We start from the raw sequence: 25,864 nt of genomic DNA, 5'->3' as shown, positions 1-25,864 counted from the left end.
TGCACATTCTCAGCCTTCAGCAACCTGACCTGTATGAACAGAGGTCACTCACCTGTCGCGCGGAGAATTAATTGCAGTCATTTTTCTCAGAGGGGGATCGAGCACTGCCTAGTTTCAAAAGCTGGTATCAAATCTGTAATTGCAGAAATCAAAATCCAATGCATGTTTCAATTAGTGACATGCAGTTATACTTGGGGGATAATATGCATTTTCAAAAACCAATATAAAAAGTCATAATAGTCATAAAAAAATGCAACTAATTTTAAATTGTTTTTATTTACTGGGCCTACAATTAAGCATAACGTGATCTTTAAGTCTTCATAAAGCGTATTGTACATACAATGCAATAAAAACACCAGAGTTCAAACAGCACCACCGCCACTCATTTCCTGCAGAAAGGGATCTGACCTTTGGGGCAGAAGAAAAACCCACACCCACTGGAACCTACTGACATTTTAATATACAGCCAAATTCCACTCATTACAGTTTAATCCCAAAGATAACATAAGAGCCAGCCACCATAAACACGCTAGGATTGCGCCACTATGAAAACGAGCACTCATTTTTTTCCTCCACTTTAGAGGCTTTGTTGTGAACAATTATTTAATGATTTCCAAACCTAACACTTGCAGTACTGCTGTAAATTTTTAATAGGAGGAACTTCTATCACTGTACCATATTATATTATATACCATAATATGATATTATCATAGTATATGATAAAATATGGAACAATGATATATCATATAGCATAATAAGACAGCTTTTTTTTTTTTACACACCCCTCATGTTTTGAGCTAATCTTTCATAAAAAATAGAAACCAATAATCATGCATTTATATCATGCACATACATACACACACACACACATACAACATACATGAATTGTGATACTTTAAATGCTGTGAAAACTTTCCATGCTATGAAAGTATAACCAAAAGAAAATTTGTCTATTATTCCTTTTTTAACTTTAATTATAAGTACACACTGTGGACTTACAGAGCAACTAAATGAATGTTTGCATCTCTTATATTTCGGTATCGAAAATATATCGTATCGTAATGCAAAAACAACATATTTGCATACCGTTATGCCCTTAGCTGAAAAGCACATAGTAGTTCATCTTTGCTAAAGTGTTTCAGTTACTATTGTTCAACACATGATCATAAAAAAACTTAATGACTACACAATACCCAATATGTTAAATAGCCACAACAGCATTCATCCAATTTACACAGCAAATAATTAGGTAATGCATGCACTTGATACAGATATCTTCCCACACAGTTCATCTATAGAGACAGAGTTAGAGTAATCTAATTAGGAACATAATAAAAGGTCAGCAAAATCCAACAACGTGCAGCACGCTGGAACATTTATATAAGAAATACAAATTTAAGAATTTAAGTCTTACGATGTGAATTCTCCTCCGATCCACCTATGGAGAAAGCTGCTGAACAAAGCCTGTCTTATACGTTGAATGAGACATGAGGAGGGATGAGGAGACCTAGTTCCAGCCTGGCCCACCCTCTGAGGCCCACCCCACCCCAGTGCTACAAGGGGGAATGCCTCACTTATGTGAACTTAAGAAAACAGCACGCCTCTTCATCAGGTACACTTGCAGCCTCAATAAGGGAGTTAATTAGAGCAAATCAGATCAGCTGGGGCTGGACAATATAACATACATATCAGGGCTGCACGATAAATCGTATTTAATTGTTATCGAGATATGAATTTCAGCGATAAACATATCGTTAAAGGCTAAGATGACAGAACGTGTGATGTAATTAGCTTGGTGGGAATATTAGAAGCCCCAGAAGTGGTTGCCCCCCATGGACCCTCACAGAGCAGGTACTATTTGGGTGGTGGGTCATTCTCAGCACTGCAGTAACACTGACGTGGTGGTGGTGTGTTAGTGTGTGTTGTGCTGGTCTGAGTGGATCAGACACAGCATTGCTGCTGGAGTTATGCCTGATCGGTGTATGTTTATTTGTTTTTGCAGGCTTGTAAAGAAAATAAATATATCATAACGTACCACAAATGTACATTTATGCAAAGTACTATATTGTAAGAGTGGGAAATATGAACACAAATTGATTTCAATATTAAGAGAAAAATAAATGAAAATCAACCACAGCAGCAGCAACGATGCGTCAAATACCGAATTAACCTAAAGCTTAATTTCTCTGCTTGCTAGTTAGCAAGCTAAAGGCTACACAGCTAGCAACAAGAAAGCAAAGGCAATGCCCCACAGCCTAAAGCAAAGCTTATAGCCAGACAGAGCAATAATTGACTAATTTTATATATGTTTTGTTCAAAGAGCCCAAAAAAGTTCTGCATTATAAAGTTTGCATGGCTAGCTGATTAGCTCCGTGGCTAATCTAGTCCAGGGTAAGTACGCTCCAACTGAATAATCCGCTCCTTCCTTTTACCCTCAACTGGACACTTGTGTAACGTACACTCCTAAAAAAGATGGTTCTTTTGTAAAGACAGTGGTTCTTTATAGAACCACGAACACTCAAGTAACCCTTTGCATGATTAAAGGGTTCTTTGCATGGTGAAAATGGTCTTCAGATTAAAAGTGAACGTGCTGTAGATGGTTCTATACAGTAACGTTTTTGAAAAGGGTTCTATATAATCACCCAAAAAGCTTCTTCTATTGTTACAGGCTTGACAATGTAACTGTAGAAGAACCCTTTTGGCTGCTAAACAGAAACTTCAAAAAAAGTTTATATAAAAATCACTAGCAGCACATTCTCCATAATTTGAAGAACCTTTCATGATGCAAAGAACACTTTAATTTCTTGGTTCTATTTTTTCTTTATTAAAGAACCCTTGAAGAACCATCTTTAAGAGTGTAGATGTGACGCACATCGGCGAGGGCTTATTAAAAATATTCAGGTAACGCACTGAACGTCTCAAGTTGCCAGAATGTGTAGGAATTGAGAATGTCAATACCTTTTTTTTCCAGACTGAGTATGAATTCATGTTTTTTGGTACTTGCTAATAAAGATACCATAACGAGTAACCTATTTAGAATGAAGTAGTCGTTATACTGATTAGTGCATTAACCAGTGGAGAAGAGCGGGTTTTGTTCTCTGTCAGAAAAGCTCTTCTGTACAGCTGTCAGTAAAGTAGGTTTCATAGTTTTGATCCTCATCTGTCTCTTTCAGCAGCAGCACTGCGACAGCAGGAATCACATCCAAGGCTGACGCATCCGAGGAGCTCACGCTTCCAGTTTTCCGTCCTGTGGAAGTCTTTTGATTGGCTGGTTGAGCTGTAGCTGAATGTCCTATAAAGCCAGACAGACACTGTGTGACTTTAGAAATCTTGTACGTTTAAATAGACCATCGTGTTCGGACAAAGCTACGATTTACGTACTCACACTGTACAAAAACGCTCCATCTGACTGACCAGCTACGGGAAACACAGCCTCTGCAGACGCTCTGTCTACGGACCATTATCAATAAAGCATGTTATTCAGAATAACATGCTGCGCATCTGAGGACCAAGCAGAAACACTGAGAAACAGAGCTGCCAAGCAGACCATCAAGAAAAGCAAAAGCAGACCATCATTCACTGCCAGCTTAAATCATTTGTTTATTAGTGCAGGAGAATAAACAAGACTAGAAGTCTGCACAAGAAAATCAGAATCATTTGTCCCGTTCCCGCCCGCATAGTTCAGTCAACGCAAACAGACATACGATATTTGACACAGTCTATTCACAAATACATTATTCTCTGCTGAAATAATACAGCAGTCATGCTCATCAGGCTCACTGTGAGTAATTTCATGACGCCTTTAATTCCCGGTAAACATAGAGCAGGAATTAAACTACAGAGCGGTTGTTTTTGGTGTTTTGCTGGGCAGCTGTGTCCGTCGGACTGAAGGCTCCGTCGTCTCCGTAAGCTACGAGAATTTGCGTGTTGTTCACATGAGCGGCTGCTTTACAACTGTTTAGAATGACTTCACACATTTCAATTGTTGTATTATTATCATTTTGTATTGTTCACTTTATTTTGGCTGTTCATTAATTTGCCCGCTCCCGCCTGCAGTGGGCTGGTTTCCCACTCGCTCCTGTGCACAACACTGAAAAATAGTCCCACGCCGCAAGATGTTGTTTCGGGTCCTGGGGTTCAGCAGGAATCCGCAGGGGTCCAGACCTCTACACTAGGCTTATGTCACATGGCACCAGTTAGTATGAGTGCATTTCTATGAGTACAAGTAAATGAGCACCATATCAGGCCAATATCTGATTCCTATGACAAGCTGTTTTAGCTTTTAATCCTTTTTTTTCCTTGATATCAGGAATTCAATTTACATGTGAAAATGTAATTTCCACTAGTAAAATTTAAATTCTTGATATCAAAAATTTAATTTCTACTAGTAAGAATAGAGTTTTCACTGGTAAAAACTGAATTGCTACTTGTAAAAATTAAATTTTTAATAGTAACAATTGATATCTTGATATCAAATATCATTTTTTTACTTGTAAGAATTAAATTCCTGATCTCAAAAATTATATTTTCACTAGTAAAAATTAATTTTTTACTAGTAAGAATTAAATCTTCACATGTAAACTGAATTCTTGATATCACAAATTGAATTTCTACATGTGAGAATTAAATTTTTCTAGTAAGAATTAAATTTTCACATTTAAATTGAATTCTTGATATCAAGAAAAAAAGGATTAAAAGCTAAAACGGCTTGCCATAGATACCAGCCATCCAGCCTTATAATGAATTTTGGATGGATCTTCCCTTGTATCTGCGCTGCACCTCCACTGAGTGAGAGACCCACTGGCATGTTTTCCACATGCAGTAATTTGTTTGTTCTACATGTACATACACACACGCCAGTATAAAAGGCTCTGAATGCTTTTTTGGCAACAGTGACCATCATCAGAGAACCAAAGGCGTCCATGACAAAAGTGAACAAAGAGATGGACCACTGAGACCTCATCTAAACACAGCAGCGTGCCGTGCAGCTCGATAAAACAACGAGGGCAACCTTGCTGTACACACAGAACGCTGGGGCGTATTCTAGGAATCCAAACGACTGCCAGAAAACTTCTGAGATTTACTGCAAGCACTCCATCACTCAGCTGCCTAAATAACTCTGCATATATCATCAATTCATCTAATAACTCAAATGCTTTACATTTCTCAGAACACAGTTTATGAGGTGTTTGTGGCATTTTGAAATTTTTGTATGCACCTGGCCTTATCTACACTCATTATTTATGAAAACTGAGTAAGGGTGAAACGATTTCAATACGTTTACATTTACGGCATTTGGCAGACGCTCTTATCCAGAGCGACTTACAATTTCATCTAACACAGATAGGTGAAGGTAGTGTTAGGAGTCTTGCCCAAGGACTCTTATTGGTATAGTGGAGGGTCCTTGCCCAATCATTGAACCCCAATTCGGTATCAAAAAATTGATTTTTTTTTTCTATACGGTGTCCAAAATAAATAAATAAGTAAATAATGAATGTTCAAATTGGGTATTAAAAACATAAAACTAGGGCTGATAAATAGAGCTCAAACTAGGCTTAAGCTATTCAGATAATCAACACATTTAATTACTTTTATCACTTTTATCAACCTAAGCGCTTCCAAAGGGAAACAACTGTAGCTGCCAGCTCTGCACACCGGACTCGTCAGAGGTTGCGATTCTGAACAATTAGTGAGACTCTTGCAATTCGACAGCATCAGTTTTAACTCCAGGGGCAGTACAGGTAAGTTTCCTACTGCTGGATTAATAGCTAATATCTCTCTGAATCGGTTTTGCGCACGTTCATCACAACCCCTTAAAAAAAGTTCATTTTTAAGACGATGGTTAAAGACGCTGTTCAAACAGGGCCAGCAAACTGATCAGGGTCGCCAGATTGAGCAGGACCCCAAACTCAGCATTTTAAAGCAAGCTGTTCTGAAAACCCCTATAGTGGTGTTACATTCTTAGAAAAGATGGTTCTTCAAGGGTTCTTTAGCAAATAAAATGGTTCTATACAGGACCATGACCACTCAAGGAACCCTTTGCATGATCTAAGGGTTCTTTGCAGGGTGAAATGGTTCTTTAGACTGATGGAGAATGTGCTGCAGATGGGTCTATATAGCACCTTTTTGAAAAGGGTTCCATATAGCACCAAAAAAAAGGCGCTACCGTTGTTATGATGTCAGGGCTGTAACAATAGAAGAACCCTTTTTGGTGCTATATAGAACCATTGTTTTTACTTAAGGACCCTTGAATAACCCTTCAAGCTTTTTCCTAAAAGGCAAATAAAATAATGTATGCAATAGTGCAAAATACTACTACTGCTCATAATAATAATAATAATAATAATAATAATAATAATAATAAAATAGAGCCATAAAAAATGTTAACAACAAATATGTCTTGAGCAAATATTTAAAGTATGATGCATTTAAATCTTGCCTTCTTCTACGCTTAGACTGTGCTTAAAATGTGTATTTATTATGGTTCTTTACCCATTTTATTTTTGTATAATTTTGTTATTTAATACTGTGTTGTGTGTTTTAATTGGTCTAATTTGTTTTAACACATTCTACAAGCTGTTTTACTGTTTTGTTTTTTTTCCTTTTACTGGATGTCCAGCATTTCGTCAACTTGGGCTGTTTTTAGGTGTGCTTAAGAGATTAATTTGACTTAATAATAAAAAAATTGAAATTATATTAATAGAAATAAAGAGCCATAAAAAACAAAAAGTGAAAGATGAAACCTGTCCGGAGCTTTCCTTACTTTTCAAATATTTAAGACAATTTTCTATAGAATATTCAAATGATATTTGCAGCCCTATTTTAAACTATCACGGATTTGCCATTCTGTAGCTTATAAACTCTAGAGGTTCTGATTTCTGGGGCTTTTGTTGTTAAAGGCACTGAAAAAGTTCTCGTACAAACTATAAATAAAGTCCTGCTGAGATGGAGCTGGAATTTAATGAGATCACTACTTCGTTAAATAGTCTATGAGTAAACAGTTGACCAATTATTGGTTTCGCATGACACGATTAGAAAGGGGAGGCACTGTCTACGACTCCAGTGGATTCTGTAGACCAGCTGTTGGCCTCGACATTCTGCAGTACAGAAATGTACAGAGTTCTCTATGAAACAAGGTCCTCTTAGCAGCAGGAGAATGAAGAAAATCCCATTGTTAAATCTTGTGGACAAGACTTACAATAAAAACTGGTTTGTCCTAAATCAGTGCCTATAATCACACATATAGATTCGATATTAGAATCTGATACTATGTTAATTACCACATCTGAAGTCCTTACTTTTACCTTTATTAATACAGGACACATCTGCAGAGGGGTCATTCTACAGAAATGCCCATTTTTGTGTCCCTAGCGTTTACACATATTATATACTTGAAAAAACATTAGGGTTACAATTTATTTACATTTTAAAATAAAACAATAAGTTATTTTAACAATTACACCTTCTTGAGCCTCAATTTAGTTAACTTTTGTTCTCACAGTCGTGTGTAAAGGCTGAGGCCATATTTTAGGAAAACTTTTTCTGCAATTTCAACTACAATAATCTATACATGACTATGAAATATATGAATTAAATGAAAGAAAACAAATGCCAAATAAATATTATAAAATATATAATGTCTGAATGGTTAGGGAGCCCCCTTTCCTGCCCTACTGGCAGCCCAATTGAAGAATTACTGACTAAGTCACCATCAAATAAAGGTATTTCACCCAATATTTATCGATTATTGCAGGAACAACTAAGCGACCCATTGCTCAAAGTTAAGAAACAATGGATAGGGGACTTGGCGATGGACATTCCTACCAAAGACTGGGAGTCATGTTTGAATAATATCAATACAATGCATAAAAAAAAGGGCAATAGGTTTATTCAATTGAAAATAATACACAGACGGCACCGGACACCACACCAATTACATAAATGGAACCTAATGCCAGTAGATTCCTGTTGGAGATGTGACGAAGGTGGTGCCTCCATTCTGCATGTACTCTGGTCTTGAGATTATGTTTGAAGTACTAAACAAAAGGTTCCAAATCTCTGCAAAACTGTCTATTTTAGGTTCAACCACTGAACTTCAAGACTCTGACCTCTCTTTCTTTGAAAAGAGATGGATTATTTTGGCTCTTACAACAGCTAAACGGATACTTTTGAGACACTGGAGGAAGAGTCGTCCGCCTCCTTATGAAGAATGGACTACAACAATGGCACAGCTGGCTGCTTTTGAGAGAGTAACATACTCTTTATTGAACAAACTTGATCATTATATGCTCACATGGAGTCCCTTCACCAACTGGCTATCAGCAACTTAAAGACTTATAATTCAGTACTACAAACATGCTGTAATCTGTGCCCAGAAGTAAATGTCAGTGTGGGTTTTTTTTTTTTAGTTTTGTAAGTAAACACAGGGTGTGCCAAAAAAACTGACATCATTTCGTAGTCTAATAACAGCCAATTCTCCCTCAAATGATCTTAAATTTTAACAAAATGTGTAAAAACTAACCAGGTTTAATTTTTAATGTTTTTTTTTCAGGTTGAACGGCGTTCACTAGAAATGAAAAGGCATTTAGTGTGTTAGAATATGCTCGAACACAGTCAAACGAGTCGTGCATTTTCCAGAAAATTCAATAAAAATGCACCAACTGTAAAGCAGATTTGGACACGGCACAAAATATTCAAAGAGGAAGGCTGTCTGTGCAGGATAAGGGGGTCTGGACGACCACCAGTATCGGAAGATATTACATTTGTGAAGCTGTGAAATCGGTTATAAATCTACATCCCTCTGAATTTCTTGTTCGAATTTTGATAAATAAATCTTGTATTGTTCAACATGAAGCCTATTTAATTTCGTTTGCCTGGACATGTAGCTACTCAGATACTCACATCTCAACTGATGTCAATTTTTTCGGACACCCTGTATTTGCTAGTTAATATATCACTTAACTGTATGTTTTAATTTTCAACAACAAAATAAAAAAATATTCCTTACAAAATTTTAAATCTTCATTCTGTTGCCTCTACATTTGTCTCCCAGTCTAGCATCAAAAACTACATCAGAAGTATCCTGACTGTGCAGTTCTCCACCTAAAGCTGTGTCAGGTGCTGCCTGTTTTTCCACATCTCTCAGTGGCAGAACCTGTGACACCTGTAAACGCAGCCCAAGGCAGGATAAGGTATTAACTCGGGAGTGTTTCCAAGGTCCTGGACAGAGGAGGAGGGAAAATAGTCTTTTATGTGGTCCTAAGGCGATGGTCTTAGGAAGCCTCTTTGAAAATCTGCGAAGTAAAAACCCTCAAACGGCCTGTTTGACATCTTTATGCAGCTTCTTAGTTTCTGTGGAAACTTCAGCTTTATTACGTGATGACTGAAGTGGAATGAGCCAGAACCCAAAACTATTCTTAACCTGGAGGTTCACACGCTGTCAAATGTTAAGTTGCATCACATGGACCCAGCCTAATTAGCAAGGTCTCAGCCTTAACAGCATTATCGTGAATCTTTTAAAGCTAAGCCATTAAGAAGAATAGTTAACAAAGCCAATGGCAGTAGACACGCTGTGTACATATCATTCATTTAGCTTTTTCTGCTTTTAAATTTAATTTAATTTAAAAAAGCAAGTGAAAATGTCATTTAAAAAAGGTAGTGGAAAAAATTAAGCAGGCTATTATTTATTCTATTTATTCCAATAAATGCAGCTGCAAGCATGCTGACTAGACAGCAGTCTGGAGTAGAAGTTGGTTTGACCCTGGTATGAAGGCTACGGACACGCAGCAGGTAAAAGTGGCCCAAATCTGATTTTCAACAAAACTGATTTTTTTGTTAGGCTGTTCACAAACGTGATCAGGGATGGGGAGTAGCTAAGTAGCGCACTACTTTTTGTAGTTAACTACAAATTTTTGTAGCTAACAGCTGTAGCACCTACAGATTTTTGTGTAGCTGTAGTGATAATTTTCGCTATAATTTTCGCTACAGGTTTCAGGCGATCCGTGCAAAATCTGAACCACAGAAGTTAATTTCGTTAACTGGGCTGGTGATGACTGTGCAATTCTGACTGAGCTGCGGACAGTTCGAGCAAACGGTCACGCGCTGATCACCCCTTACTTGTATGCTTAGCTCAGGGGTTGCAACCCAAATGTTAAGAAGAGGCATTCTGTCCTTTCAACAAAAATAAAACCACTGTGGGAGCCACAACATTTTGAAGTGTTGCTGAAGTTTAAATGACTCTGAATGTCATATCTGTACATCTTGCTGAAATGTTTAAATTGGAGCAGTTTTATGTCAACAGCTGACAATGCTTTGCACAAAATTGTTTGGTTTGTATAGTTATTTTTGTTGATTTTTGTTAGGAAAAACCTGGAATGATTGACTTTGCTTTCATTCGCCAAACTAAATGGGCTGTAAGATGCTTTACAGACTGGCTGGAACAAAACAACATTAATACTGATCAGGCAAAAACTGACAAAACTGAGCTAAACCTGATATTGCAGCAGTTTTATGGCTCAGTCCAATTTGGTCAGACTCTGAAGATCAGACTACACGTTTGGTGAATGGTGTTGGGTTCATTTCTGGCTGATTCCAGGTTGTTCAGCTGTTCTTCTGTCACAGCTGCCGACTGAACAGCTGCTCAGTGGTGATGACAGTTTGGGAATTTAATGTAAGGAGCTACGATTGGGCAAGCTGGGGAAAAAAGTTAACCCTAAACTCTGCCTTTCTGTAGCTCCTTCACATTGGCTCTCTATTATTCTCTTTTATTCTATTTCTTCTAGTGTCATGTCATCTGTCCCTTAGTTAAATACATAACAGCCTGGTCTGTTCAGAATGTCACAAGTCATACATGCGTGACTCTTCAAGACTGATTCCTTGCATGTGTAACATACTTGGTGAAATAAAGTGGTTCTGATTTTGATTAGAACAGGAAAACAGTGGTATTTGCAGAAATCCAAGTTAAGGAGGTGAAAATAAACATACAGATAGCTGCAAATCACACTACCTTTCGATAGTCACCATCAGGATGGGAGGAACTGTGTTAAGCAAGATAAGTGCCACCCAGATCAGCAACAGAAGGAGTTGGCAGCACTAGTGTAGCACTGAGTTGAACAGCTGCCCATCCTGTGCGTCTGATGCTGCTGCCTCTTCTGCCTTGATCGGGTGCCACTGCTCGCCAGCCCACTGGACCGGCTTACCACCATTGAGCCTCCTGCTGTACAACGCCGTGCAAACCTCACCCTCACAACCCGACCCCACTGATGCTGCTGCATGAACTAAACTAATCAAATTAATCATTTGCTCCACCTGTTTTCCCTGTTTTTGTACTATAATACTTTATACTAACAATGTTTGCTATCCGGTGTCGACCAGAGGAGGATGGGTTCCCCTTCTGAGTCTTGGTTCCTCTCAAGGTTTCTTCGTGTTTCTCTAGGGAGTTTTTCCTTGCCACTGTTGCCTCTGGCGACGCTCATGGGGGCTCGGACCCGGATTTCTTTCTGTAATGCTGATTTCCTTGTAAAGCTGCTTTGTGACCACACCTGTTGTAAAAAGCGCTATATAAATAAACTTTGCTTGCTTTCTAGTGTATGTTTTGAAAGTTATTCGAGCTGACTGTCACAAGTCTGACGCACGCAGCAGGTTTCTCTGGGCAAAAACACTGAATATAACAACAGACAGTCTCTCCCATCAATTAATAACTTTAAACAAAAGGATTATTAGCAAATATTCTAGGTATGCATAATGATATATCAGTATCAGCAAATGTGTGGCCAAAAAACTACCTTGGAACCCTTTTTATTATTTAACTATATATATAATTTTTACTGCATTTGTATTTTTACTGTATTTTCAACCCTCTACAAATAAATGTATATTTCTCCACAATGGTAATCGAGCTACGCTCAATTTCTACGTTTTATAAAAGTTTATGTACCAGCATTGATAGCATTGATAGTATTGTGTGACTGGGGGAGTCCTAACTAGCGGGTGGAATTGGAGACGACTGAATTGGGGAGATAATTGGGTAAAAATCCAAAATCCCTGAAATATTCCTCTACAGGATTTCACTACATTAGACTGCATATTGGATGCACAAGGCACATTCTATAGAAAGTAATTCTGTTACGTTCAATTTAATTACCCTAAAGTAAAGCTCATCACATGCCAGGAGAGTCTGACTGGAGTCATCAAGCTCTTTATTGCTCTGTTTCTTCCATACTGTGCTCAGAAAAAGCCTCACGACAAATTTTCACAATCTGAAGCGATTTTACAGGTCGGGAGCTCGATCGGAAGCGACTGCCGGCACAGATGATCTGTTAGTGTGGAGGAGGAATGTGTGAATCTTTAGTCCTCCGATCTGCTCTGAAGTGATGAGACCCTAAAGATATTAATCAAACAATATTTACAACAAAACATTCATGAGTCCTGCAGTGAGAGAAAGTCAGAGATTTTCTCAACGAGTGATTCAAACAGCCAATCAGAGAGCTGGACGAGCGGAGAAACAGGGGAAGAGATGCGCCGAACAGCGGAGTGGAGACAGAGGAGCTGTGTGTAAAACACAGGCAGATAAGAGCCGATGTTGATCCAGTCACTTTTTCAGCTCAGCTGCCAGTTTGTAGTGAAATATTTCTCCAGCTCTCACTGAATCAGCGTTTCTCACCACACATCCACCCCCAGTTTGAGCTTTGGCTATGCATATTCGCACAGTCAGGTCCAGTGAGTTCAGCTGTGTGTGTGTCGTGTGATCTGAGGAGTTCTGGGAGTTTGAGTTCTTATTCGTAGCCCAAACTCTTTGTGTGTGTTAAACTCTCTCTTTGCTCTGTCATCTAGTCTGAGCACCTCACGACAGACAAGGAAAATTCTGTGACAAACTGACGTGAAGTTTGTGACGCTCTCCGTGTTAAGATTTTAAAAGTCGTGTAGTGAACGTCCAGCCTAGCCCTGCGTTCACACCGGCAGCAACTTTTCACCTCTTGTCGGCCAAAATCGCTGGTCGCTCGTCGCCAGTGGGCATTTCTGGAGTTGAGCTGACGTTTGGTTACCATGTTTTCTTTGATGCCAAACACAAATCCGACACGTTCCTGCTAAAAATAAAAGTCCTATAGAGAAACAGCTTATCTGTAACTTTAATCCCATTGTAGTGCATCACTGTCTGTGCAGTGTGTGAAGAAAACAGCCAAAGCACCACCGTCATTCCTCCATCTATAGCAGGATCAAATATCTATAGATTAAAGGCCTTTTTGCATCATAAAAAGGTTCTTCAGATTGATGGAGAATGTGATGTAGATGGTACTATAGTCCCTTTTTAAAAACTGTTCTATAAAGCACCAAAAAGGGTTCTTCTATTGCAACAGGCTTCATGTCGTACAATAAAAGAAGCTTTTTTGGTGCTACACAGAACCCTTTTCAAAAAGGTTCTATATAGAACCACTGACAGCACATTCGCCATCAATCTGAAGAACGCTTTCATGACAGAAAAAAACCCTTTAATCATTCAAAGCGTTATTTTCTTTGCTAAGGGACCTTTGAAGAACCATCAGTTTTAAATATGTGGAAGAACTCTTCTGGGTGCTATATAGAACATTTTTCAAAAAGGTTCTGTATAGAACCATCTATAGCACATTCCTCATACAGTACCCATTCATGACACAAAGAACCTTTTAATCACGGAAATGGTTCTTTGGATGTCCATGCTTCTATATAGAACCGTTTTCTTTAAAGAACCTTTGAAAAACCAGCTTAAGTGTGTAGAAGAACCTTTTTGGGTGCTATATAGAACCCTTTTCAAAAAGCACATACTTAAGAACACTTTCACAATGCAAAGAACGCTTCAAGCATGGCAAGGGTTCTTTGTTCATGGTTCTTTATAGAATCATCTTCGTTACTAAAGAACCCTTGAACATCTTTTTTTAAGAGTATAGGAACCAAAAAAGGTGAATACTGTTTCACTCTGGTGGAGATAAAACATGTACCATCCTGCTCGATTCCTCATCTCCATGCTCCTAATTTGCATACAGTTAAACTTCCCTCAACTTTGTGTATCGCTGACTCCGCCCACTTCCCCATCACCAAAAATCACCAGCTCTCACTGAGTGTGTTTACATGCATTTAATAATCTGATAACGGCAGAAAATCAGATTTTGTCAGTAATCCGATCAACGCGTTTACATGAGCTTGAGTAATCAGATAATGGGGAAACTCCGGGTCTACATGAGTCAGACAGTAATCAGATTTCTGCTTTACAAACAGCCAATAAACTCACGGAAGAAGACGTGACGTAAACGTAATGTAAAACTCAAACTACATACAGCAGCTTTTTTTAAACACTGACTCACTTTACCTGAAAATATGAACAAACATCATCTAGAAGATGAAGAATATTTAAATCCTTTATTTCCTGTTCGGTTTCAGCCCCGCTCCAACAGTGTTTTGCTGCGTCTCGCGACATCCACCGTCTGATCTCGCGCAGACTGAGAAATCCAAAAGAAATCAGAGTAAGAGTTTACATGCACTGAGAAATCTGATTACTGAGCTAAAATCCAGCCTCTTTATCAGTTTTCTTAATCGGATTTCTAGATCTGAGTATGGGGTTTACATGACCATTTGAATAATCGGATAACTGCGGAAATCCGATCATGATAGGATTACTGAGTGCATGTATACGCACTCATTGAAAATGAATGAATTCCAGCCTCTTCATAGCGTTATGTCACTGTCGATGTGAACGCAGTTGGTTTCTGCTAAAGAGTATGTTTCTGTGATATTCAGGTTTCACACTGCAGTGGCTGCAGTGCACTAAATAATACTATTACCGATTTAAATTGTGATTGTTGTTTATGTACTGAGGTCTGGGCCTGTTATTCAGAGGTGGCCAGCACATCTACTTCTTGTGGCTTGAGGTTTGAACGCTGAGCATCGTGAAAATGTGGCAGGTATGTAAGTTACTAATACGTTTGCCTCCAGAATGAAGTCCATGTAAACTTCCAAATTAAGGAGCACTGAACTGCAACACAAACAACAGCAGCCAAGAATCTCTCACTGTGGAACATGGAGGACCTGAGAGATTATCTGGAGCTCCTGGAACCAGGTGGCGTCTACACTGGCATGCCTACAAAACTGTCTGCTGTGGGAATGCCAGCTTAATCTCAGACTTCAACCCAAACAAAGCTGGACGTGGACATTGTTCTGCGATGCGTATGTTCCCAAACAGTGTACCCTCACTATCAGAGAGTGCTGACTGTTCAAGCAGGAGATGAACGACAGCATCTCCCCTACTATTAAATCACTCACATGCCACTTGACTTGAGATACAGACATTAGGATGCAAGTTTTTTTGGCCAAAATAAAAATTCTCAATCTTTTTTCAAATGTAAATATGCACTAAATTCAGATATCAAGTCTGGCGCAGAAATGCTTGATATGAAAGCGTGGCGTTTCATCTTTGTAGTTTTATTACAGAAAATTAGCAAGAGCTCCCTCTTCTGGATGTTTACGGATAAGTAGTTAACTTCTTACAGCATTCTTCAAGCCCTCCTTACCAAAAGCAGACCTATTTGGTAGGGGTGCAACGGTACAGTACGGTGGGGTCTCGATACGATACATTTTAGTAAAAATAAGAAGTGCCGGAAAATGTGCCTTGTGTTCATAACGTTACTATGTTTGCACCATGCACCAAGTTTACATGCATGCACACTCTAGCTGCAAGGGGTGCACATATTTACGGACTTGATACAGTTTTCAATCCTGAGGTCAAGAATCAAATACTTTGTTTGATATTTTGCATGTTAAAAAGTAAAAAAGTGAGTAAATACAGCTTTTTCAGCAACTGCTGCGCCACCTGCTGACCCAGTAACCCTGAAAGTCGCATCACCTAAAATGTTTAATTGACTTGCAAACCATCCAGGCGTTTGAGCTTGGGTACATGCATTAATTAACACCCCGCCCCGCTCCGCCCCCCCACTCCATGCCCATTTCATCCTGATTCATCCAGATGCCTAACTTTGATTGCCAAGCAGTTTCCATAAAAGACGGTAAATGAGAGACGCTTGGGAGAAACTGAGGGGCACATCAGTGACAGTTTTCATCTTGATACACTTCAATTTTGATACACATTGAAATCATTACATCGTTAATTATGGATGGGTATCAAGAACCGGCTAAATCTGTACTGGCTCCTGATTAGTCTGTACCGAAATATCAGTGAGCTCCTGGACAAAAGGTGCTGCTATCGGTATTTATGTAATGTTGATTCGTTACACACAGCAGGTGTTTTCAAATGGTTGGTGCTATATTGGATCAGCAGGAGAGGCGCCCTGCTCTGTGAGATGAAGGCCTTCACCTCTGACTACCTTAACCATTTCAAACACCGAGCATCATTCTGTGCTCCAGCCATGGCTGAAAGGGTAGGATGTTTAAAAGTGTGGGCTCATTTTACTAAATTTAATGACGATGCAGCTAAATGCAGTATATGTAAAGCGACAGCTCTGTTTAAATGGGGAAAACACCAGCAACCTCACAAAACACTTACAAATACAACATTCTATAAATCTGAAGCAGTGCAGCGTATATGCTTTATCAAAAAGGTCTTCAGCATAGCCTTCCAGTGTTCTGGCAAATTGTGCTAGCTAGTTGAAATGTCCTACCCTAGCGCATATTTATAGCTCCCTACATAAAACTCTAGGTAGGATATGTGATTAATGAAATCACCTTATGAAAAGCTACCAGCATTAAAACTACGAAGCTGAAGTCGACTTCCTATCTGCCAGCTTCTTATTCAGATTTTCCCATTCTATCTTAAACGGTGCAGCAGTTACATGCTGACACCTCAGGCATCATCATAATAATAATAATAATAATAATAATAAACAACATTATTTAAGGTGGAACAGGAAAATCTGAACAAGAAGCTGGCAGATAGGAAGCGAAATTCAGCCTTGTGTTCAGACTACATGTGGGAGAAATATAAATGTCCTAATCAGAAAATGTTTCCAGTATTAAAAGAACAATTAGGATATTCTGAGAGCCTAAATCAGCTTATCGGGGCAAATAGTGATATTAAGATGAGTCTGTAATAAATTAAAATTCGCTAAAATTGCTAGGCAGCCTAATTTTGAGCCTAGTTGTGAGCTGTCCTGACAACCAAACATAACTAATTATCTATGTGCTTATGGTTGTTAATACTTTCAACTGTAAGGAGATGACCACAGCCTTCTGACAACTTTTCATATTTAATCTTTTCACATCTTTTCATGTCATGTCTTTCTTTTCTTGCACTAAATTACGAAGAGCAGTATCAATGAGGGTATCGATATGCAATACTATTGATAAGCAGTATCAGTATTGATAAAATCCTGACGATAACCATCCCTACCATTAATGATTAGGCTTTCCTACTGTACAGTGCTTAGTGTTAACGTAAGGGACCAATAACACTAATCTATGTCTATAGAAATATCTGCAAATTATTAAAGGATTTCATCACACGAGTTCTTATGATATAAATTAACAGACAAATGAAGTCCTACTCAATCACAATTGCATATCTTGAAAATAAATATATAGAGAGAGTGAACCTTGGTGTATTTACATGTATAGTGTACTCTGTGTATTTTTAAAAATCATTCTGTGCAAATTATTACTACTCCAGCTCTGCATGCTTTTAATCATTCCAAATACGCAAATCATCATTGGAAGTTTTAAAAAAACAACGGATATTCTTTATTTTTATAGAGACAGCACAGGGCAAGGTGTCTAACTCTGAACTCTAAACTGTACGTCTTAAGGCAGCGCTTCATCATTCCAATCCTGTGGGGCTCACGCTTTACACATGTTTACTTTTTCCGCTAACCCAACCCAGCTGATTCAACTACCAAGCAAAGAATCGCACACAGAACATGGGGTTCCCATAATGGGCGAGGAACCACTGCCTTAAAATATTCAAGCTTTGAAACTTAAGTGCAAAAACACAACAAACATCTCAGTGATATAGAGATTAAATTTCCTCAAAACTCAAAAAAAAAAATTATTTCACAGTGAGATATGCTTTACAGCATTATAGTGGAATTCCCCCCAACCCCCACCAAAGTACTGATAAGAGAAATCTCCAGATAGGAGTGTTTTATTTAAAAACGTTTTATGGATGAGTACAATCTGGATTCTCTCCAAGAGGACGGGTGCAAATTAAATTAAGTCAAAACATACACGGTTATCTGTCTTCATTCATCATAACTCAAACAGTTTTCCAAGCCGCTGTCACTCATTCAGCGTATAATTCACTCCCAGGTCTGCTGGCTTGCCAAACCCGGAGAAACAATCAAGACTCCCTAGTGATTCTGATCCAACCAACAAGCTCATCCATACACGGGTCAGAGCACTCAGTGTTGCGCCACATTGACTCTCCATAACCGGTCACAAGGACACGCTGTTCGTAAACACCGGGGCCATCTTCAAAAAAAAACAGAGGCCGTCAAAAATCACCTTGGCCAGCCTCCCAGATTCTCCTTCAACACCACTTCCTGGGACTGAGCTCCCCAACTGTCCTCAAGCAGCACGGCATTTCAAAACAGCACCACGGCTCCAGGAATAGCCTCCCTGGCAGGGTGCTGATCCCGAGGTAGACCTGGGACAGCGTGTAACCTGAGGAGGTCGCTGAAAGATGGCAGAGAGATTCAGTAGACCAGGACACTGTCCATGGACATCATCCAGGTCCAGAAGCAGCGAGGAGCTTCACTTTGGTTTCTTCTACAGAGCCCAAGGACACAATGGTGGCTATGAATGCCATTAATATGCAAAGCCTTAAATCCTCAAAAGAGAGCTTAACCAGAACTGCCACCCCACGTGCTATTCAGAGTAACAAAGACCATCAGAATTTTCCGATGACCAGCTCTTCAGAAGAAGAAACTTCAGTCTGGTAAACACAACGCGGGCCATGGTTACAACCACTTTGCCTGGACTGCTTTCCAAACGCAACAAGGCACAAAAAAAAAGCTGGACCGGAGCCCCTGTTCTCCTGTTGCGCTTTGTCAGGGTTGAGTAAGTTACCCCCAAAACTGCTGCGCACAATGGTTAGGTCTGGCGTAATCCGGCCTGGCCCCCATTTCCATTATTTGGGATGGAAGTGTTTATGGAAACAGCTGAATCACAATGGGGTTGTCTCACACAGTGAATGTGCGCCTTGGTCAAAAAGCAGAGCACAAACCAAGCTTGGGAGGTTCTGCGTCTCCTACATGCTTGAGACCATGGAAGCCAGATTTTGCAATCCTCTGTTATTTGAAACAGGCCTGATCCTGCTCTGTTTTTGTACATCATGCAATTGAGAAGCTATCGAACTTGTCCCTTGTTTGCAAATTCAATTCGGTGATATGAAGCATTGGTCAGCTTTTGGTCCAGTTTTGTGTGATCTCGTAACCAGAATACACGACCAGGGGGCAAAATCTCTAAAACTTGCCCCCAATTTTAGCCAGTCTGTGCTCTTTTAATGTCCAGAGTTTCATTAGAGGTTCAACAAATATCAATAATATTTGATTACTAAAATATCTGAAAATGAAAAAGGCAATTTAACTTTTATTGACCAGGGTATATTTTAGTTTGTCCATCTGAATTTACATGAGCAAATCGTAAGGCAAATTATTCAGTAACTGCATGAAATAAATTTAAATTCTTATTTTATTTTTTTTTGTAAAAGTTCCCCTCAATTTAACAGAACATGTGTTTTATGATCACACAAATATTGCTATATGCTTACAATTTACTGCTGAAAGCCAAAAATCCTAGACGCTCTTTGTATTATTTTATAATAATAATTTGTACAGAGCAGATCACTGAAGAGACGCCATCTGTTTATAGTTTATAGCTCAGATTTGTGGAAAAATGGGTCGACTTTCAGTAGAAAAAAAAATTGTGAGTTCAGCTTCTTTTATTATAAGGGTTTAAAATTACATCACCCATCTATTTGACTGGAAAGAAGACAGTTACAGCTTCCATACGACCCCCACCTTTAGAATGCAGCTTATGAAATATGAAAGTTAAGAAGAATATGACGAGGTGTGTTTTGGAACCACCGGTGGTCTCAAGGAGTTGAAAAGGTTAAATAACTAGCATGTTTACCACTTTCCTGAACACAGGCATTTCTGAGATGGAAAGATTGATCAGTTATGTATCGATATCGGCCCCAAAAACACTGATCGGTCTATCTCTAGCTCTAGCTTCTGACCAGTAACATTAGCATGCAGCTGCAGCTCTGCACACAGGATTCAGTGTGACTTCTCTGATTTTGGCACAGCCTGCGAGACTCAATTCCAGGCGTGAGTTTTAACTCTAGTTTCAGTTCAAATACGTTTCCTGCTTCTCTGAATTGCTAGCAAGCAGGATCTCAGTTTAATGCCCATGTGTCTAACACAAGGCCCGCCAGACAGATCAGGCCCTGCCACACGATCCTTTTCGGCCCTCAAAAATATTTAAATTTTCTATTAATATTAGCCCTTTTCACAATGTGCTGCACTACAACCCCCAGCATGCACTGCAAAGTCATGTGTACCGACTCGAATACCAACAGCAGTCTATGGGACAGCAGTTACACCTCAATTCTGCGCAGAATTGTGTACTTCCTCACCAGTCACATCACCAAAATGCATTTCAGCTGCAGTTCAACCAGTGTAAACACTGAAATGTCAGCTCAGCAGCTCAGAAACTGATCTGTCCAGAGCTGTAAGACAGTTACTCCAACTGTAACTGGTTTGAGTAATTTTTTAAGAAAAGTAAGTAAAATTCTGATTCCTGCTTCTTAAATTGGAATATTTTCAGTTTTTTTTACTCCTCTGTGACATCAACCTGAATATATATGGGATGTTTCATTTGGTCCATTCATCATGAAATTTACAGACAACGTAAAGGGTAAAAAATGGAGATGCGAGGTTTTCTTCCGATAACAGTGATATATTTGGGATGTGGATAAAAAAAAGACATTTGAGGACATCATCTTGGGCTTTGGAAAACACTGACAATTTTCACCATTTTCTGACATTTTATAGAACAAACAACTAATCGATTAGTTGAAAAAGCAAATCAACAGATTAATTGACAATGAAAATAATCGTTAGCTTCAGCCCCATCTGGCCCCGGGAGAGTTTTTTTCAGTCACGCTAACTAACGTTACACTCATTAGCTAACGACAGGCTCTAACGTTGTACATTTTCAGAAGGACCATGAGATGTCTAACCTTTATAGTCCACCAGAGGGCAGAGTAGAGCCAAAATCTTCCAGAGCTTCTAATCTGTTTAGTTTAAAAAAGGAAACATAAACACTACTGCAGCCGTCTAAAGGCTACCACACACTGGAGGAGACGCGCACTGCCGGGCAGCAGACAGAACAGAGGACAGCTATAAAACACAGCAAGCGTCACAGAGAAACTTCAATAAACAAGAAGCTTTAGTTCTACACTACTCATTAAGATTTAATGGAATCAAACTCATAATTCGAGAATTTATCACATTTGGCATCAGCTAACTAACTCTGCACAAACTTGTTTTCAAACTGAAATTATTACTTGAGATGAGAACAGGTGATTAGTATTTGGAGTAATGGTACAATCCTGAGTGACCACTCTCTCTGGTGATCTCGATTAGTTGTCGACTATTAATTTAATCAGAAACTATTTTGGTAATGATTAAATGGTTTGAGTAACTTTTGAGCAACGGCTGAGTTTTAAGACAAGTAAGTAAAAATTCTGATTCCTGCTTCTTAAAATTGGAATAATTTTCTGGTTTCTTTACTCCTCTGTGACATCAACCTGAATATCGCTGTTGTTGGAAGAAAACCTTGTATCTCCAAAACGGTAACTTTACAGGAGAAAGAAAAAACATACTTTACTTTTAATGTAAGTCAATGGAATCAAACTTTTTCCAAGTAATTATTTTTCAGTTTCATTTGGTCCAATCATCATTACATTTACAGACAATGTAAAGGGTAACAGGTATTTTCAAATTATGTCAAAAACTTAAAAATGTAATCGTATTTCCTCGACAACAGCAATATTTGGGATGTGGATAAAAAAACATTTGGGGACATCATCTTGGGCTTTGGAAAACACCGATCAACATTTTTTACGATTTCTGTCATTTTACAGAACGAACGACTAATCGATTAATCAACAATCAACAGATTAATCGACAATGAAAATAATCGTTAGTTGCAGTCCTAGTTCCCACCTGAATATTTCTAGATTCTCGCCAATATTAACCCAAAATTTCTCATCAATGTCCCCAGATGTCCTCAGATCACATCTGGCCCCGGGAGACTTCTGGCCCTGCATAAACAGCCTTTCAAACAGAGCAAGGCGACAATATGGTACCCACTAAAATGTGCAACAACTATTTTCGTCATGCTTTTGTAAACTCAAGCAGCTCCCAGCGCTGTATTTACAACTGCTGAACAGGGCTTTTAGAGAATATTTACACGCAAATGTGTGCGTTGAGTATTGTCTCTGGAATGTCTAGTACAATCCTTAAACGTTTCCTAACAGTGTCAGAAGAGAAGCTTCACAAAAGATACAGCCAGGATCTAACAGAGTAATGAAGCGCTCCCCTTCCTAAGAACATGTGACAGAGGCCCTACTCACGCTCAGCAACTGCACACAGTCGCTGCATTGACGCCAACTTTCACATGAAGCTCACGTGAAGCTCATCTACAGCACATCGCCCCATGTTTGCTGGGACCCACCTGGTTCCAACCATTCCTCATGAAGTATTTTAACTGCATGCTACGCCAATGTGCTATGTGAATAATCAGCAGTGGCCTCTGAGCATTGTGTGCTGTAGAGGCTTTGATCCACCAAGAGAACAGCAGGGAAAAGTACTGGGCCCAGTTTCCCAAAAGCATCTTATATTAAAGGGGAATTCCAAAGATTTGTCACAATTTCTGTATAATTATACTGCTAAAATGTTTTCACAGTGGTGATAGGAACCAGACGTCCACCTCTAAAAGCTCCCTCACAGAAAGTTACTACATGAAACGGTTATGAATTCACTGCCTGATGACTGAGACACTGTTTTATGAGAGTTTTGAGAAAATGGCTGCATTCGTGTTCGAGACATTGCGACCCCTGGTTCCTATCCAAAGTTGGTAGGTTTCTCCATGATTAACCATTTTAAATAAACCACCATGACTGACTTTCACGACTTTCGTTCACACCCAAATCAGTGATTTATGCAGAATTTTTTAAAAAACAGGTGGAATACTCCTTTAATATGATCTTAAAGAGGAATTTCACCAAATTAAACAAATATAAGCTGTGAAATGAAATGCTTCATTCATTTTTGTCATAGAAAACAAGCTTAGATTTATTAGAGTTCCTAATATTCGCATGACACTGACTACAAAATGACGCACAACATCAGAGAACTCTTAGGTGCACTTACCTTGAACCAGCACTGACTGGCCATTTTATCAGAAACAGCTGCCATATAGGTGAGCTTTGTAATTGCACAGTTATTGACTGTAGCCAGCATCAATGAAAAGGGACCACCATAGGACCACCGCTGACCAGACAATACTTGGGTGGTGGACCTTTTCATCATCACAGCAGTGATGATGGCAGAAGCATGTCACAGTGGTGGTGATAGGAACCAGACGTCCACCTCTAAAAGCTTCCTCACAGAAAGTTACTACATGAAATGGTTATGAATTCCCTGCCTGATATCTGAGACACTGTTTTATGACCGTTTTGAGAAAATGGCTATATTTGTCTTGGAGACATTGTGACCCCTGGTTCCTATCCAAAGTTGGTAGGTTTCTCCATGATTAACCATTTTAAATAAACAACCATGACTGACTTTCATGACTTTCGTTTACACCCAAATTACTGATTTATGCAGAAATTTTGAAAAACAGGTGGAATACTCCTTAATATCATCTTAAAGAGGAATAGAGTGATATGCTCCGTTCATGTCATATTCGCATGACACCGACCACAAAATGACGCACAACATCAGAGGAATCTTAGGTGCACTTACCTTGAACCTACACTGATTGGCCATTTTATCAGAAACACCAGCCATATGAGTGAACTTTATAAGTTTACAATTCATTGATAGTGGCTACAGTCAATAAAAGGACCACCATAGGACCACCGCTGACCAGACAATACTTGGATGGTGGACCTTTCATCATCACAGCAGTGATAGGAACCAGACGTCCACCTCCAAAAGCTCCCTCACAGCAAGTTACTACATGAAATGGCTATGAACTCACCGCCTGATGTGTTAGAAGATTTGGGTCTAATGTATTTTTTTAAATACATAAATGGTGGAGGGATACATGCAGGACATTGTGAGACAAAATAGTCCCCAAAGAAAACTTTTTTCCCAGATTTACCTTTATTTTAGCATCAACTGGTTCACTGGTGGTTCTGGATAGTAAATAAAATGTCTATATTTGTGTTGTAGTCATGGCGACCCCTGGTTCCTATCACCAACACTGTAAAGACATCTGAACCATTTCACACCAAACCACTCTGAAGGAATTTTGAAAAAGTGCTAAGTCCCCCTTTAACACACCACCACGTGGTTGCCCCTCTCTCCTTTTCATAGAACCTTACTCACATTAAGCTAGAACGCACATACAGTGATTGAGACTACTCGCCACATACAGCTGCTTAAACTAGCTAGAGGTTCTCCAAAGGTTCTCCAGAGGTTCTCCAGGGTTTGTTTAGTCCTAACTTACTGTTCAGCGAGAAGACAGAAACACATAGGACAATGGAGTAAATGAGGTTGGCGCTAAATTTAATCTGCCCGGAGCACCACGCCATCTCTCTCTCACACACCGCAGCCGAAAAGGACTTTAAACCACGAATTCACAGAAAACACACAGCCTTCAGCTCCGCCGCGAAGGTAAACAAACAAAAGTGAGCATCTAAATTTGAGAGTATACCGAGAAGCTACCGGTATTACAGCATATTTCATCAGAAAATGACCCCAAACTGAAGAAATAGCGCTCAGAATGGAGAACTTAGCGTCAGAAGTGTCCAAAGTGAAGAGCTTTCTGGGGAAAATGGGAAAAAAGTCCTACCTTTTAGAGTTTTCGGAGCTTTTAAGGCTCTGAAGAGTAACTCGGTTGAGGTCTGTCCAGCTGCTGAGAGGGAACCGCGAGACTGACGCGCGCGTCCACACGTGCACCTCGAGGCTTCTCTCACCCCCCCCCCATTACTACACAAGGGGTGTCCAGTTTCATCTCAGTCAAAGGACAATTGAACCGATTTTTCAAAACTTCTAACTAATTCAGTGGTTAAGATGTAAACAGAGTCGTTCAGAGTGGTTTGGTGTGAAACGCTCCGTTGTAGAGAAACTTACCGAGTCAGAATCGTTCACAGTGGTGGTGATAGGAACCAGACGTCCACCTCTAAAAGCTCCCTCACAGAAAGTTATTAACATGAAATGGTTATGAATTCACTGCCTGATGACTGAGACACTGTTTTACGATAGTTCTGAGAAGATTTCAGCCTTAAAATCTATTCATTATTTCAGATCTTGAGAAAAGAAGGGGACTATTTTGCCTCAACGCCCTGCATGTATCCCTCCCCCATGAATGGTGTTTTAGGGCAAATTCTTACCCCAACTTTGCTTTAGTAAAACAGTGTCTCAGTCATCAGGCAGGGAATTCATAACCATTTCATGTTAATAACTTTCACTGAGGGAGCTTTTAGAGGCGGACGTCTGGTTCCTATCGCCACCACTGTGAATGATTCTGACTCGGTAAGTTTCTCTAGAACGGAAGGTTTCACACCAAACCGCTCTGAATGATTTTGTTTACATTTCAGCCATTTAATTATGTACAAATTTTGAAAAATTGGTAGAATTCCCCTTTAAACAAA

At 39.3% G+C, this 25,864-nt stretch overlaps 1 protein-coding gene across 2 annotated transcripts in view; it reads right to left on the bottom strand.

Annotated features, from left to right (window-relative positions):
- Positions 1-25,175, bottom strand: part of slc29a1a (solute carrier family 29 member 1a) — a 54,729-nt gene extending 29,554 nt beyond the window's left edge. Inside the window, exons 1-2 of one of the 2 annotated variants that reach the window (XM_036573636.1) lie at positions 25,063-25,175; positions 53-133 (exon numbers count right to left, since the gene is read on the bottom strand). In XM_036573636.1, the coding sequence (XP_036429529.1) occupies positions 53-81 (29 nt within the window). In that variant the 5' untranslated portion in view covers positions 82-133; positions 25,063-25,175. Of the gene's footprint in view, positions 1-52; positions 134-1,414; positions 1,536-25,062 lie in introns of those variants that run through there. The other variant, XM_036573637.1, reaches the window with a different exon arrangement.
- Positions 25,176-25,864: the final 689 nt, after the last annotated feature.

Source organism: Colossoma macropomum, unplaced genomic scaffold, assembly GCF_904425465.1.
Source record: "Colossoma macropomum unplaced genomic scaffold, Colossoma_macropomum, whole genome shotgun sequence".
Taxonomy (NCBI): Eukaryota; Metazoa; Chordata; class Actinopteri; order Characiformes; family Serrasalmidae; genus Colossoma; species Colossoma macropomum.
Note: the sequence above shows the minus strand (reverse complement) of the source record. Positions and strands in the feature narration are given on the sequence as shown.